Below are 15983 nucleotides of genomic sequence, written 5' to 3' on the forward strand. Positions count from 1 at the left end.
CACCTGGAAAAGCCTTTCCATGGATATTGCAGGTGTAACTCCCGTCCCCAAACACACAGGCTCAGAGCTGCTTCAGCGGGCTGCTCCGGGATAGCCGAGCCTCCTCCATCCCATCCTTTAGAAAAATGTGTCTGTGCTGAGGGAGCTCGATGGGGAAAGACTCTCCCTGCGGAGCTGGGGATGCTCCCAGTGCCTGGGTGCTGGAAAAGTGGAGGATGCACCAAAGGGGGCTGGGGACCCCAGCCCCACTGGGACCCCACCTGGGTGAGCGGTCCCTTAGGGTGTGCAGGGAAGTGGGGCCGGAGCCTCGGCGGCTCGAGTCTGCGCTGCCAGCGAGGGTCAGCAGTGAATAAAGCTGTTAGCAAAGCTGGGAGAAAAACAACATCTGTCCCTCCTGCAGCTCTGCTTCTGTCAACATTTCCAAGGAAAATTTTAATTGAAATTTGAACTTTTTTTTTTTTTTAAGCAGCTCTGAGAGCTGTTAAAGAAACAGAGGCAGGGGAAAGAGGGAGGGATATCCAGATACCTGTCCTGCCATGTTCCCCCCCCATTTCTCTGCCAGCCTGACCCCATCACAACATCACTGGAGGGTTTCAGCCAGGCCAACCTGGTTCCACCTCTTTGCTTGGGGTCATTGAGCCCAGGGCTCAGCAAAGTAGCGCCTGCCCTTCCCTCCCTCCGAGATGCCGGGACAAGAGCCCACCACCTCGGTCCCCTCCTGGGCCCCAGTAATGGCTGGAGGGGCTCCTGCGGAGGGGAGGGCATGTGCCCCGGGGTGTGGGACAGCGGAGCTTTGCAAAAATGAATTCCAGTTGGTGTCTGGAGAACTCCTTTGAGACTCCCCAGCCTGCCCAGCTCTCGCCACCACCCGAAGCAGCTCTGACCCCTCTGCAAACAAACCGATGCCAGCGCATCACAAACCGCTCCATTCATTCATTCATTTCTAATGAACTCCACTCAACCTTAATTATTGATGCTCCCAGAGAGTGAGTCAGCGAAGAGCTGCCGGCTGTTTTGTAAGAGGAGCAGAGCCCAGGTAAGGGGACACTTCCCCAGCAGATGCCTCCTTACCTCGAGTCTGGCTCCAAATCCCTCCCAGGGAGCATCCCTGACCAGAACGCAGCATCCCTGACCAGGATACAGCATCCTCGGCACCTGGGCATCACCTCACCGGCCTTCCCAGCCTCTGGAGTTTCAAACCAGCTTCGGAGAGGGTAGCCCAGCTGTCCCAGTACTGCGTGCACAGGGCTGTGGTGCCACTCTCCTTCCGTACGTCCCAGCTCAGGTGCTTGATCTCAGCGAGCAGGGGCTGAGCGGATGCAACTGAACCCCTCCGCACCCTTGTGCAGCGTTTCACACCGGCTCCACCAGCCAGGAGCACTGAACTTCAGCAAAGCCTCCATGCAGGGAAGGACTTCCAGCAGCCCAGCTCCTGCCTCCCGAGATGGAGAAGCCAGGAGATGCCCAGCTGGGAAGAAAAGGAGGACAACCTGGAGATAACTGGGGCTGCAGCAGCAAAGGTGGAAGAAATGAGAGGCTTCGGGTGCTCTGAGCATCAAATACTACAAGTCTCCCCCATCCAAGAGGGTTGTGGCTTCTCCATCCCCCTCCACCGGCCCCCACCCCTCTCACCCTGCCTCGGTCTCGACGCCAAATTAAAAGCGTACCGCTCACGGCAGCAATAATTCATCCAGTGTCTAATGCTCAACATTTTGTCAGGATTATCCCGATTAACCCAGAATTAATCCTGATCTCAATGTTAACAGGATTAGCGTTAAAATCGGATTAGTTTTTTAAACCGGACCCCTTGACTAAAGAAAGGGGCCTTCCCCACCAGATGTGCACAGCCTGCTACTGGCAGCCAGATGTGAGCAGGAGCCGGGCAGGAGCTCGCTACCCTGTGATGGGTCCCACGCCTGGGTGAAACGGGGTACCCCTACAGCGAGCATCTCCGTGACACCAGCATCCATCGCTCCTGCTCTGCAAAGCACACGAGCTGCCCGGCCCTCTGAAGGTGATAAGCAGGAGCCCAACACTCAGATGTCGTGTTTCCAAGCAGAAAACACTCTTTTGCCCTCGGACATGGCCCAGCCACCTCTGCGGGGGACGCGGGTGGCTGCTTGCCCCCTCTCTGCATTTTTTCCCCTTCCTGCTGGCACCAACAGCCTCCTGCCTTCGCCTGCCTGATGAATATTTAAAAGCCTGGATCCTCTGCAGCCTCATGAATATTGACGGCTGCTGGTTGCCCGCCACGGTGGTGGTCCCTCTGCGTCCCTCTCCGGGCACGGACAGCAGGGTGGGCATCAGCGGGGTTTGTCGGCAGCACCTGCCCGGCGGAGGGGTTCGGGGTGCCTGCGCGGGAGAAGGCACCTCCAAGGGCTGTCCCCGCCACACCGCACCTGAGGACTCTGCGTTCAGTCCCCAAAACGCTCGCTTTCTTCCCAAAAGTGCAGGGGTGGAGCAGTCTCCCTGCTGGCAGTGGAGCAGCAGAAGGTCCTGGCACCCAGGGCAGGGCTGGAGCTGGGACCACCCACGGGTGGGGGGACACGCCGTGCCTACTCATCCTCATCTCCTGGCGCCGGGTGCAACCTTGGCTCGCACAGGGAGGATAATCATTAACCTCCCAGCAAAGGTAGCTGGCCTGTTGTTCCTGGAGTTGTTTTCCCCATGACTCAACCGGGCATGTCCAGTCTGGCATCCGTGGGGAGAGGAGCGTCCCTGCCGTGAGACCCTGGACAAATGGGGGGGGGGGGGTGTCCAGAAACAGGCCTGATCCAGCACCTCCCCTGAGGCTGAGGGGGTCCCAGGAGATGGATTATGGAGGGGTGCGTGGCAGGAGGTATTTTTGGGGGTGAGGGTGCCAGTCCTGCGTCCACCCCTGCTACCTCGAGCCCGCGTGGACATTCACCCCAGCCAGCCCCTTCCTCGCTGGGGCTGAGCGGCGGCCGCGTTCAATCCCCGCTCTCTGGCGATGCTGCCTTGTGTGACAGCATCTTCCAAAAATAAGCAAATTACTGCATCCTTCAGGGATGCTGGCGGATGGGAAGCAAAGCCAAGTGTGAGAAAGCAGCAGAAAGGGGATGGGGGGGAGAAGGGACAAGCCCTTGCTGGGCTGAAGCCACCACGGGAGGGGAGCCGGTACAGGCTGCAAACCGGCGGGGACGCTCGGGTTAGCAGCATTAGTGACGGGGACTTCACAGTGACAGGTGACAAGGCTCAGCTCTTTGGCATCTAAGGCATGATTTGCTTTAGCAGCTGTATACAGGGAGGTTGGGCTCTGGTTAAACATGTGCGGGTGCCTCTTGGGAAAAAGGCTCGGAGGGGTTGGTTTGAAGCGCAAAAAAAGAAAACCAACTTCAGCAGCAACAGCTGTAGGTAAACAGCCCCAAATCTGGGACACCAGCCCAGACACTGCTGCAGGTCGTGCTGCTGCACCTCCCCTGGGTACTCTCAAACAAGTCACCTAGTCCCACCGCGCCTCAGTTTCCCCATTCCTCCATCCCTGCTGCGATAATAAATAGTGACAACACCCAGGATCAACAGATAACTGAGCACCAGAAAGCACGGACAGGTCAGAAAACCAGCAAGCGCCCCAAAAGCAGAGCGAGGAGGAGGTGGGAGCAGGCGCTCAGCAGCTGCTCTCTCCTCCCGGGTACACCCCAATGCCTTCTTCCCGCGAGCAATAAAATATTACGCAGCAAACGCCGGTCCCCGAGGAACGCGGCGGACGCCAAGGCCACGGGGAGGGCACGGGGAGGAGGGCTGGTGCAGGAGCAGCAGGATTACAGGAGCTAAGCCTGCCTGGTATTTGCTCGTCTCCTGCAAGTAAATACTGCTGCCTGCCTATAATACCGGCTGGGCAAGCGCCTCGAGTCCCCAGCCTGCCGGTGAGATGGAAATGGCTCCTGCTAACGAAACGAGAGGCTCCCAGAAAGCCCCGTGTCCTGGCCGTGCCGCCACAACCCGAAGCCCCGATCAAGCCATCGACCGCTGCTGGAGCAGGAGCTGTGCAGTTAGAGCCCGACGTGGGTGACGCGGCCCCAGACACTTGTTTTAAAGACAACTGCGTCCTGCCCCCCGCGCTTTCTCCCTTCCACATCCTAGTCATTTTTTTCCCCGCTAGCTTTTGCTTTAGTCCCTTTGATGTTCTTTTAAAGTCCTGGCACCAAAGGAGCTCTTCCGAGGCTCTGCCTTCCGTTTTCCCCATTCCTCCTCCAGCTCACAAGTGACAGCAAGGAGCCAGCCCACCCCTTGCATTAGCACAGCGGGAGCCCCCAGCCCTCGGTACTGCCTCCCCGCTCTCCACAACGAAGCCCCCTCCCCGCTGCATCCCTGGGGAGGGATTTGCTCCCCGGCCAGATCCAGGGATATGTCCCCGGAACCCCCAAGCCCTGCAAACCATGGGGCTGAGATGCTCCTGCCCAGGAGAGGCTGGTACCCAGAATGTGGTTTTGAGTCACCCCAAAAACGTCAGGGATGGTGGCCGTGAGCTGGGATGTGGTTTAGGTGATGGGAAGGCGAGGGGGTACCAGGCTGGCCCGGCTGAGGGATGCGGGCATCTGCCTGGGGACTCAGGGACCGGCAGCAGCGTGACAATGGCCACGGAGCGGCTGGATCGATGGCTCCGTGCGGGCACACGGCCCGAGCCAGCTGGTGGGAAGGGACGTTCGTGAGGTGAGCGGGGCTGGCTCAATCTAGAAGCGAGTGCAGAAATCCCAGGGATGCGCTGGGGCACGGGGCAGGAGGACGGAGCAGGGCGGAGGGCAGAGGCAGCGGCAGAACCCACAGACACGAGGGGGATGCGGAGGATGAAAGGGCTTGGGGACAAGGCGATCTCCTGGACCCCTCTCTGCAATAACAGCACCGCCACCGACATACAAGAGCATCTGCCCGTCTCCAGCACTAAGCCTGACAAACACAGCCATGCAGGGCCCCCCTTTCCCCCCAAAGCCCACTCCTGGAGAGCCCCAAATCGCCGCCAGCACCTGCCCATTGCCTGTCCCCAGGCAGACGGGGCATGCCAGGGCAGGAGGAGAGCAGGTCCTGCCCTGGGAGCCCGTCCCTGGGTGTCCCTAGGAATTTGGCACAGCCATTCCCACCATCCGATCGCCTCCATCCCTCCTCAGTTGGGTCTCTGGCCACAGCCCACCCCCCCCTTTTTGGCCGAGGGATGGAAAAGGGCTGGCTCTGCACCCCCGGCAGCGGAGGGCGGCAGCTGGACGCCGACAGGGAACCTAAAGGTTGATGAAAGTTTTATTTTGGGGAGCGAGCAGGGGGGGTGGGAGGCAGCTTTCCCAGCTGAAGGCCAAGCCTGCAGCTACAGAAGACCCCAGGGGACGCAGGTGGCTGCAGTGGCCTCGAGGAAGCCCCCAGCACCTGCTTGCCAGGATCAGCCTCCCCGCAGGGCTCTCCCCGTGACAAGCCATCCCCAGCTGCCTCTGGCTCATGCCCCACTTGGTAGCAGGGTCAGGCAGCTGGGGGCCTCCCTTGGCCGGGAAGCGGAGGGTGGTTTAACCCGTAATGCGTTTCCACAGCTGATACAGCCGGGGAAGATGCTCTGCTTGCGATGCAAAATACTTCCAGGCTCGGGTGGAAAAATACGTAGTTACGGAAAACGCACCCTCTGTGGCTGCAAAACCCCTGCCGCTGCCGAGGAGGACCCCTCTGGGGTGGGCGGGCCGCTAAAGTTTGTCCCCATTTTATTTCTTGCTCACAAAAAAATGGAAAACAAAACAAAAAAATAAAAAAAATTGAGGCTTTTGTGCCTTCTCCCCCAGTCCCAGGAATGTCCCCGAGAGCACGTGGCTGAAACCGGCCGGTGAGAACTCAGACAGCTGAACATTCGGGGAGCCGCCGTTCACACGCGTTTTATGCTGCAAGTACTTCAAGAATGAAAACTCGGAACAAGTGCACATATTATGCATTTTACGACTCCTCCGCTCTCCGCTGCCAACCAAGGAAAGCGCCTGTTTTTTCCACAGGAAGAGCAAACCCACCAGGGACAACACGCCAAGGTCATCCAGCAACACGCCTGACCTTGAAGTGTTGCCACCGCATCCCTGGGCGAGGAGGAGGGAGGAAGGGGAGTTGCGATGACATGCGTACTTCACCCTGCCAGACAATAGGGCAACTGTTTGCAAGGTGCTGGCAGGAATCACCGGGCAGGCACAGACCCTCCGCGCTGCCAGGAGACTCCGCTCAGGGTCCCCTTTGTGTAGCCTGGAAGAGGTGGGTTTAGGCACAAAGATCCCAGTGCAATAAAGCAAACGCTAACGATTTCTCTGTTCTGCCGCTCCCGCAGCAGCCTCCTGACGAACAGGCTGGTACCGTAACGCTCAAGCGACAGAGCAAAGGATGGAGACAGAGATGCGATGGCCAACGTGGGACAGAGCCGCCCCTTCCCCTCCCGCAGGGCTCGACACCATCAGCCGAACAAATAACTTTGCTGTCTGGTCTAAAAATCCCTCGACATGCCAAATACGAGTCGGTCTCTGGGGTCCGGCATGGCATTTGCATTGGAAAGCCCGTTCCTTCTCCTTCTCCGCCAACCCCACCTCCTGCAAGATGCAGGCAGAGCCCAGCTTTAGGGAGCGGGACGCCAGCAAACCCCCCCACACATCCCGAGAGCATCTCCTGCCCATCAGCGTGGGATCAGCCTGGGCTCTCCGGGGAACCGGGAGCTCAGGAGAGGGAGATGAGGAGCCCAACGGGGAAAGCGGTGCTGGGCAAACAGTCAAGTGCAGATAAGCGACCGACACGCCGTGCGATGGGAAGCTCAGCGGGGTCACCGACTGGGGGGACAGGCTCTGCTCGGCAGCTCTCCCCCTCCTCCAAGGAGGAGGCTGGAAAACAGAGCAACCCTTGTATCTCTGCCTGGGAGCAGGCACCTGGATGGAGTTCTGCAGGTGGACTTCGGAGCCCATCCTGAACAGGGTCTTTTCTGTCCTTTTCCCCGAATTAAGGTCCGCTCTGCAATGAAATAACTCTAAAGCAGCAGCAGTTGACTGTGGGGTGATAATGGTCTAAATGAGGGCAGGACACAGATTTATCCCTCTCAGACAACAGGTTTGTAGCTGCACAACTTGACCCAAAAGCATAAAAGATCCTTCTCATGAGCTTAAACTGCTGCTGAGCTGAGAACAAACTACTTTGGCACAGGAATCCTCAAGAAAAAACCCGAGCTCCCACCCCCCCCCCTACACAGACACAGAGATGAGGCAAGGGTGGAAAAGTGCATGCATTTCAAACAGAAGCGTGAAAAATCAGAAATACTGACCTTAAAGCTCCAGTAGTTGGGTTGCTAACAAAAAATAAAACAACAAAACAAAAGAAAACAAAAAATACCATTAAGATTCTGGTTTGACTTTTGTTTTCCTTTTGAGAATTGTTGACTTTAAACTGCGACATTAAACCTGCTCTCATTTCTGCTTAAGGTCCCCTCCCAACGGGTTGCTTAAGTTTCATGCTGCTAAGGGCTGGCGAAAGGGAAGCAGTATCATGCAAGCAGGCAGGGACGGTGATGGGTATTGAATGCAGACCAGGGTGCAAGGTAACTGAAGCAGAGCAAAGGGGGGGGAGCAGGACGGCAGCCCAGCATCACTACTGGAGTTACTGGGATGCCCACACTGTCCTGGCACGTGCTGGTCAGACTGCTGCCCTGGGAGTCGGTGCTGGAAGCCAGAATAATTTTCATTTTTAAAGGTATCTTCCAATCCCCCCCTCTTTGCCCCTGCTACCTCCCTCTGTTGCTTCTCCGCAGCGTTTCCACCGGTGTCAAGCCGATGTGCTACAGTGCATGATAGGAGCTGGCATTGCTTACAGCCCAGCAAGCTGGAGAGCTCGGGAGCTTTCTTCTCCCAAACCACCCACTGATAATCACCAGTGGGAGATTGCACCGAAAATCCCGAGGATGCTCGGAGCTGCGGCTCACTGCAATACCCACCGTCGGGCAGCGGAGCGGCTCGTGGCTTAGAGACTTGAGACCCCCTCCCAGGGCAGCACCGGGCTCGCACAGCCAGGACGGGGCTGCAGGAGCCCAGCGAGTCCTCCGAGGACAACGCGAGGACCGAGAACACGCCAGGGCCGAGCATCCCCAACACGCCGGCTTCAGAGCAGGGCATGCGCTTGGCACAGCAGCATGGCGAGCAGCTTCATCCCACCCCGGGGCTGGTCCCCTAATGCCCACCCAGCCCGGGCAGCAGCACCCCAAGACTGTGTTTGAGGATGCAGCAGGAGGGAAGTTAGATCTAGTGACAAGAAGCGTGATCCACCTTGCTGGAGGGGGAAGCATTTGGAAGGGGAAGCATTTCGATATCACCGAGATGTGCAGATAATGGGTGGGGTGAGAGAAATGAGTACAGAGCAGCTTTTGTCCCAACAGTCTTTTTATTGGGATCAAAGTTCTTGACTGCTCTTTTCTCCCTTCTCACACCTGCCTATCAGCTTGCTTTTTTACAGCATTTATTTCCCCACCAAAATCACCATGGCTGCAAACCTAGTTTGTTACTTAGAGGATGATTTTTTTTTCATTATTATTATTATTATTATTTCAAACAGGAAGAAAGCTCCCACACCAAGCTCCCAGTCCCCATCAGTCCCTGCAATGCCCGGTGGCTGCCAAGGAGTCTCCTATCACAGCGCTTTGGGAGCAGAGGAAGAAGTTGCAATAACATTAGACCATCGTGGAGTATTTATCCAAGGACTTTAACAATCCACTAGCAGATTTGCTGCTGGGGTATTAACCCTTCTGCTGACAAGGTACATAGAGGTCTAGTCTATGTATATACACAAATTCACTTGTTAGACTCATCTCAAGTGTCAGCAGGATACTCTTATTCCAATTGAAGATGTAGTTCACATTAATATTCCATAAGACATCAGTAGACCCAAACCAAGTTTTGCCTCAACCAAACGAAAACTGTTTTAAAAGTGATTTAAGTCAAACGAGTGCAGTGTTTTCATGCAGACAAGCCTGAAGGCACAAAGGTCTTTTCCAAGGGCACACCGTGACTCAGAGGCAGAACCAGAAATAGAAGTCCAGAGCCGTGATTACCAGGCACTATTAGATAACAACCAGCAGGATCCAAGCCTATCCTGGGCACGTAAAGCTTTTCCAAAACACCAGGAGCTTGAAAGTGAGAAACCGCCTCAGAATGCCTTTCGGTACTAAACGAAGCCATCCATCCCATCTAGCAATTAACACGCCAGCTGCACCAGCAGTTCTTTGCAGCCTGAGCTCCCGGTGCAAGATGCCGGGAGCAAGGCAAGGCTGGCAGCACCGGTACCTGCCCGGCCGTACGTGGGGGCAAAGCCCAAAATGCAGCACTGCCATGTGTCGAGCCAAAGCATCTGACCCCAGGTAGAAGCTCCTCCTCGGCTAGAGGAGCTGCGAGAAACAAGAGCCCAGCTTGCTGTCTCCGAGAGGTGAACGGGATTGCATCAGCTCCTGAAGGGTTTTTGACATGCCGTGCCTCGACTGGGGAAACGTCTCGAGTTAAGCTGCGCAGGGCAGCAGTTTTATAACCGCGCTTCTGCTCGGCAGCCTTCATCCAAAGTCCCCAAGGCCAGATTCGGATGCCGCCTCCCGGGAAAGGCTGCGCGAGGGACGTTTCGTAAATCACAGCCCACTTCAAATGGACACGAGTAAATCCTTCATCCCTTTCCCTTGCCAGACTCTAGCAGCTGGTTCTCCCCACCTCACCACCAGTACCTCCAGTCTAGGAAGGCGATGAGAGACCCCCCCACCCGGGGAGGGCAGGCCAGAGATGCCTGGTCCCTGGAGGCATGGATATGCTGCCTTCCCACCGAGGGGATGCTCACCCCCCTCAACTCCTCTGTGTTTTGAATGGCTACAAAGGGCCTCCCCAATGGGATTGGATATTTCGGCCAAATACTCCAAGCACTGCTGGGAAAAGGCTGGGAAAAGTTGTGGCCAAACCAGTCTGTCCCAGTCCCCAAAGGGCCCTGACACAGTGTGTGGTGGAAGGTGACGCTCCTGACTTTTTCCTTCTGTGACTTTTTTTTTCCCCCTCCGTGCTCTTTATTTTGCTGTTGAAGACTCTCAGTAATTTTCCTCAGACCCTGATATTACTGATCCTATCTCGTGCCAGCCCTTGGTATGTATTTTATTTATTATTTTAGGATGACTGGACAGGCTTATCACAAAGTCCATAAATTACATCCCCACCGCACACAGCCACTCCACATCAAACTAGCAATGAGCTTGTCTGAACCCCAAGTGCCATCGGAGGGAATCAAGAATATTCTGGAAGCGATTTGGGCTGATTAGCGTGACCCAGAGCACGCACCGGGATGGCATAGCACCCATCCTCTCCCAGCTCCCTGGATCCAGCCCCAGAAAAGCCTCTTCACCGGCAGTGGTGCAGGACCCCCCCCAAGCAGAGCTCTGCCCCAGGCTACGGGCTGGATGGGGGAATAGGGGATGCGCTGCCTGCCCTGCCTGTACCCTGCCGAGAGGCAGGACTGTCCAGGGCTGACAATCTGGTGCTGCCTGCCAGGGCCAAGTGGGCGATGGACACCACCACGCAGATCTTTCGGGGGCTCCATCTGTCCTTGCAGGCACCGACGCCGCACCGGCGCTTTGCCCAACCAGTCCTGCCGTTTGCTCATCCTCCCCCCACCCCAAATCTCCCAAAGCAAAGAGGATGTGCTCCCCCAGAACAGGTACCCCACTCCGGGCACAGGCTGTGCCCAAGGAGATGGCAGCCACAGGGGACCAGGGTGGCACAAGCATCCACAGCCTTAAATGCAGCCACCTCCCACCAGGTCCCCCAAAACCAGGGGACGGAGCCCGAGCGCTGTGCCCAGCTCCCCTGCGAGCACCGCGGCAGCCGGCCAGGCTGGCAAGGGTGGATTTGTACAAAGAGAAGAGAAGAGGAGAGGGCCAAGGTAGAATTAACATATCGCTGGCTCTTCAAAAGCATCAAAGGGAGATAATGGTCTGAGAGAGGATTTGAAGCGACAGCCTTGTTACAACCGATAAAACAGGCAGCTCGCTTGCAGCAGAGCTGTGCAGAAGGTATGAAGAATTACAAAGGCTGAGATTATAATTACAATGAAAGTCATGACCATGATGCTGCAAAATGATGGGCTAACTAGGACTGGGGCCCCCCCAAAGCACAGACGTGTGCACACGTGTGCACAGGCGTGCGCTTAGGAGCTGGAGCACGCGTGCAAGTGCAAAATGGGGGTTGAGATGCTCCTGTGAATCCCCAGCCATGTGGGAACCCATGCACACACGAATGCTCGGAGAGATGCACCCGCATAAATACACATGCACGCTGCAGAAGAGAGGAAAACCAGAGCTGGGGGAATGTAGTGAAGAACATTTTGGAGGTAAGTTAAAAAAAAGAAAAAAAATAGTCTTTGTGATTGTCCCAGGAGAAGCCAGGAGGTAAATGAAATCCAAGTGAGTCACTGCCTTGACCAAGGCAGACTTCCCCTGGTTAGCAATTATAACACAAATCTGTTAGTGATTAACAAGGCAGGACTGAATGCATCCCTCTAAAATGGACAGCAGCAGCGTCCCCAGCACACTCCACCAAAGGGAGAGACAGAGGCAGTTTCACCGGCTTTTTAATTAACTCATTTTCAGGAGTTCCAGTTTCTGATAGAGTTGCCCTCAAGCACAATGTCTTGACAAACACAAAAATCTCCTTGAAAAATAACAGTAAAGTGAATTTAATCTGTTTCTCCTTATTAAAGTTTTTTAATGCTTTTCAGCACAAGAGAAACTGAATTAAAGTGGATATAGCAAAATGACAAGATAGAGTTGAATGCAAACAGTAAGTAACCAGACAGAGTGAAGAGCAACACCGACACTGTGCGTTGCAGATATTGCCATCCGAGGTCTCGCAATTATTGCAAAAGGACCTCTCAAACCCGAGCATCCCAGCACGCAGGAGAGAGACCAGTGCGAGACGAGACGGGATGCAGGAGCGCCGGGGCTCGTTCCCATCAGACCTGGGCTCCTAAGGGGCCTCGGTGAGTGATCCAACCCAGACCCCACCATGAAAAGGGCACCAAGACACTTGCTTTGCCGCTCCTCTTTCAGGCACAGGCATCTTTAGACAGAGACTTGGGTTTTACTACACCTCTCCCCAGTCCCCAGCCCAAAGAGGCTCTGACGGCCGTCAAGAGATGTCACCAGAGATGCCATAGCAGAATGTCACAGCGACCCGACGGCAGGCATCACCGGCAGACCCCTGGCCTGGCTGCGCTGCTCAAAGTTTGCCCGCAGGACCGCACCATCCCTCTGTCCGCCCACGCACCAGCCTTCTCTCCGGGAGAGGTTCGTCAGCTCTCCGGCAGCAATTACAGCCCTGACCTACAACACAGTGTCTCTGAGGCAGCCCAGGTGACATCAGAGCACAAACGCCGTTGGAGACATCGGTGGATTTGCGCTCCTGACCCTTACTCAAGCCCCCTCCTTTCCCGATGCCAACACAAAGCAAATCAGCAACGTCTCTTTATAGCAATGCACCCCCAAGCAGCGATGCACCAGGACAAATGCTCTGCTGAGGATCAGCCATGCAAATGCCTGCTTGGGCTTCAAAATCTCCCTTCGGTGGCCTCCACGGGCTTTAAAATCTCCCGTCCGTGGCCTCCACGTCCAAGGTCAGGGACCCCTCTTGTGCTTGCAGGTTCCCGGGGGTCCAGGCTTGGTGCTCAGCCCATCCCCAGCCTGCTCAGGATGGGAGGGGGGGGTCCCTGCACCAGAAAAAGCAGGCAGCAGTCACGCACCCCAGCCCAGGGGCCAAGGTCTCCTCCATCCTTCATCCTCCTCCCGGGGTGTAGGGAGGGCAGCCAGGGGAGCAGGGCCAAAGGTTTTTTGGGGGGAAGGCAGGGAAAGCAGGCAGAAGTTGGGCAGATCAGATTGCAGGGTAGCTATGGCAACGGCACGGCGTAGGTGGACCAACACAATAGGGACGGGCAAGGTAAACCCGGCAGCAAGCAGGCAGCGAGCATCCATCGGCTCCCACCGCTCACAGCCAGGGACAGCACCGGGGTCCGGCCCCCCGAGAGCTTTGGGGGGACCACCCCCCTCCATCAGGCACCTCCAAACCCAGAGAAGCTCATCCCTGCAGGCAAATCCCCGAGAAACCCCACGCCAAGGGCGAGGAGGCTCGGATCCTCCGCAGGATCCCCCTGGACCTCTAGAACCTGCAGATCGGTCAGCGCCGCAACCGTCACCCAGGGGGGCTACAGCAGCCGCGTCCCCCCACGCCACGACCCCTGCGTCCCACCGCAGGGTCCCTTTGGGGGGGGGTACCAGCACCGTGGGGTGCAGCTGGTGCCCAGCCAGCAGCAAAGCTGGGAGGGGGGACAGAGGCAGAGGGCACCGAAACGCAACCGCTGATGGAGACCGACCTGGACCTGTTCTTCTCCGCTCCCTGCCTAACGCTGCCAGCACCGCCGGAGCCAGGTCTGCATTAGCAGCAGGAATAGAAAAGCTGCCTTTCTGGCTGCTGCAGCTTTTTTGGCGTTCTCTCTCCCAATGCCGCTCAGCGCCAGCCCAGCGCCGTGACACCGGGGGAGGCAGGAGCCCGAGGTCGTCTCGCAAAGATCCCCCAGGCTGCCGGCAAGAAGGAGCCAAATTTGGGTCAGGAACAGCAGGAAACTTCGGGCGGTGGGACAGGGATGGATGCACGCGTTCACGCCGTCGCATCCATGTGTGTGCCGGAGAGGCAGGAATACGCACGCCCCTTCCAGGCTGGCGACCCCGACGGCAGCACCGGCACCGCGCTCCCCTGAACCGCGGCGAGGAACCGGGGAGCGCTGGGAGCCCACGCGTGCCGAGGGGAACACGCCGGGTACATCCCACCTGCCGCCAGGATGGAGTCGGATCCAATTCCTGATGGGCATCCACTGGGTATCTCGTTAATGCCCTCCCCAGGGCCGGCATCGCTGTCACCAACGCGGCCGTATTTATTACCCACTTCTCAGGGACTTCCAGACCCGCTTCCCCCCTGCTCTGTGCATAAAGCCAAAGGAGAAGTGGGGTGACCCACAGACCTTTGCGTGACTCCCAGCTCCCAGGGACCCGATTCCCAGGCAAAATGTGGGCCAGGTCTCTTTTAATCAGCCAGGAATTGCTCCCAGTAGGGGAAAAAATAAGAGAATCAATAGAGGCAGCTCCGGCTGCAGTCATACGGACACACACACACACGCTCGTTCATGTTACTCCCGACAGCCACGCACGCTCTCCTCCACCATTACAGCAGTTTGCAACGGTTCACAACGCGCTCCACCTCTGGAGACCAAGATCAGACCCCGGGAAGAGCAACGAAGGGCCCCGCTTCTCACTCCCACCGCCCCAGCAAGCTCCTGCCAACCCGTTCACTTCAGGCAGCGTTCCCAAGCCACCATCACCACCGGTTTTGCAAAAGCAGAGCATCCAGGTCCCCCCCATGCCTTGCCGGTGCGGGGGCACCCCCAGCCCGGCCAAGCACCCCGTGAGGACAAGACGATGCCAACCTCACGCCAAGGCGACGGGCACCTCTCCGTGTGCCCAGCTCCATCGCCTTTCGGGGGGCTGGAGCGAGATGCTGTCAAGCCTCTCCTCCCGTCATGGAGGTCCCGCTCCCCAGTTGGGTATGGAGGGGGGGGGTCCTCGTGGTGCCGGCAGGTTCCCCGCGTGGAAGGATGCTCGGCCAAACGAGCTGGAGGCGAAACAGGCCCCCACACGGTGCAGGGATGCTGCGTGCCCGGACCACCATCTGCCCCTCTGCCGGCTGCCCGCTCCACAGCCCGGGAAGGGGAGAGGGGAGCAGTGTCCCCTGCAGAGGGACGGGGACACGGGTGACGAGGGGGGCTGCCCTCTGAAGATGGGGGCTGCACTGCCGGGGACTTGGCACGGCCCTATGTGCAACCGGGGAAGGGGGTGCACACAGGGACCCCCCCCCCCAGGTGCTGCACCAAAGGGCAACGCAGGGACAGTGGTACCCACGAACAGCCCCCCCCTCCCTGCTGGGAGCCTGGGGGGACCCCCAGGGAAGGGGAATGTAGGGGGGCTGGAGGGAAAGGGGGGGGGTAGAGGGAAAGGGGGGGGCTGGAGGGAAAGGGGGGGGGCTGGAGCCCCACAGCCAGGGGAAGGGCACGATCGGGGGCATCGGTTGGCGATGGGGCTGGGAAAAGGGGACGGGGATCTCGGGATGGGGGGGGGGGGGGGGGACGACACCGGGACGTTTGGGGAGGGGGATGCTGGGGTGGCGGGGGCGGGAACACCAGGATATCTGGGGAAGGGGAGGTCGGGGGACCGCAGTAAGGGGCGGCGGACACCGGGATCCAGGAGGGGACGGCGACACCGGACCCGCAATCCCCCCACCCGGAGGGATGAGCCCCCACCCCACCTCCCTGCTCCGCCCTACCGGCCTCCCCTCGTCCCGGTACCTGCGGCAGGTAAACCCGGCTCGGGATCCGCAGCGCCGACGGGCTCGGCTCGGCTCGGCTCGGCTCGGCTCGGCTCGGGGGGGGGGTTGGCGGGCGGGGCCGGGGCCGCTGCGCGCGGCGCGGAGCGGAGCCGCCACCTCCCGCCGCTGCGGCCGCAGCCGCCGGCCCCGCGCGCGCGCCCGCCCTGATAGGGGCGCGGTCGTCATGGCAACCGCGACTCCACCTGCCGCCGCGCTGCGCCCGGCCCGCCAGGCGGGGGCGCGCGCGCTCCCGCCGGGGGGGGGGGGGCGGGGGGGCGGGGCAGGGGGTGGGTGCTGGGGCGGGGGGGGGGAAGGGGGAATTGGGGGTGCGATGGGGCAGGGGTGGGTGCTGGGGGGTGGGAATTGGGGGTGTAATGGGGTAGGGGTGGGTGCTGGGGGGGAATTGGGGGTGTAATGGGGCACGGGGTGGGTGCTGGGGGGCAACTGGGGCAGAGGTGGGTGCTGGGGGGGGTGGGAAGTGGGGGTGCGATGGGGCAGAGGTGGGTGCTGGGGGGGAATTGGGGGTGCAGTGGGATAAGGATGGGTGCTGGG

At 58.6% G+C, this 15983-nt stretch overlaps 1 protein-coding gene across 1 annotated transcript in view; it reads right to left on the bottom strand.

Annotated features, from left to right (window-relative positions):
- The window catches only part of SRCIN1 (SRC kinase signaling inhibitor 1), a 49151-nt gene that overhangs the window by 24584 nt on the left and 8584 nt on the right, over positions 1-15983 (bottom strand). Inside the window, exon 3 of the mRNA XM_075036445.1 lies at positions 7277-7300. Coding sequence (XP_074892546.1) covers positions 7277-7300 — 24 coding nt within the window. The remainder of the gene's footprint in view (positions 1-7276; positions 7301-15983) is intronic.

Source organism: Buteo buteo, chromosome 9 (genome assembly GCF_964188355.1).
Source record: "Buteo buteo chromosome 9, bButBut1.hap1.1, whole genome shotgun sequence".
NCBI lineage: Eukaryota > Metazoa > Chordata > Aves > Accipitriformes > Accipitridae > Buteo > Buteo buteo.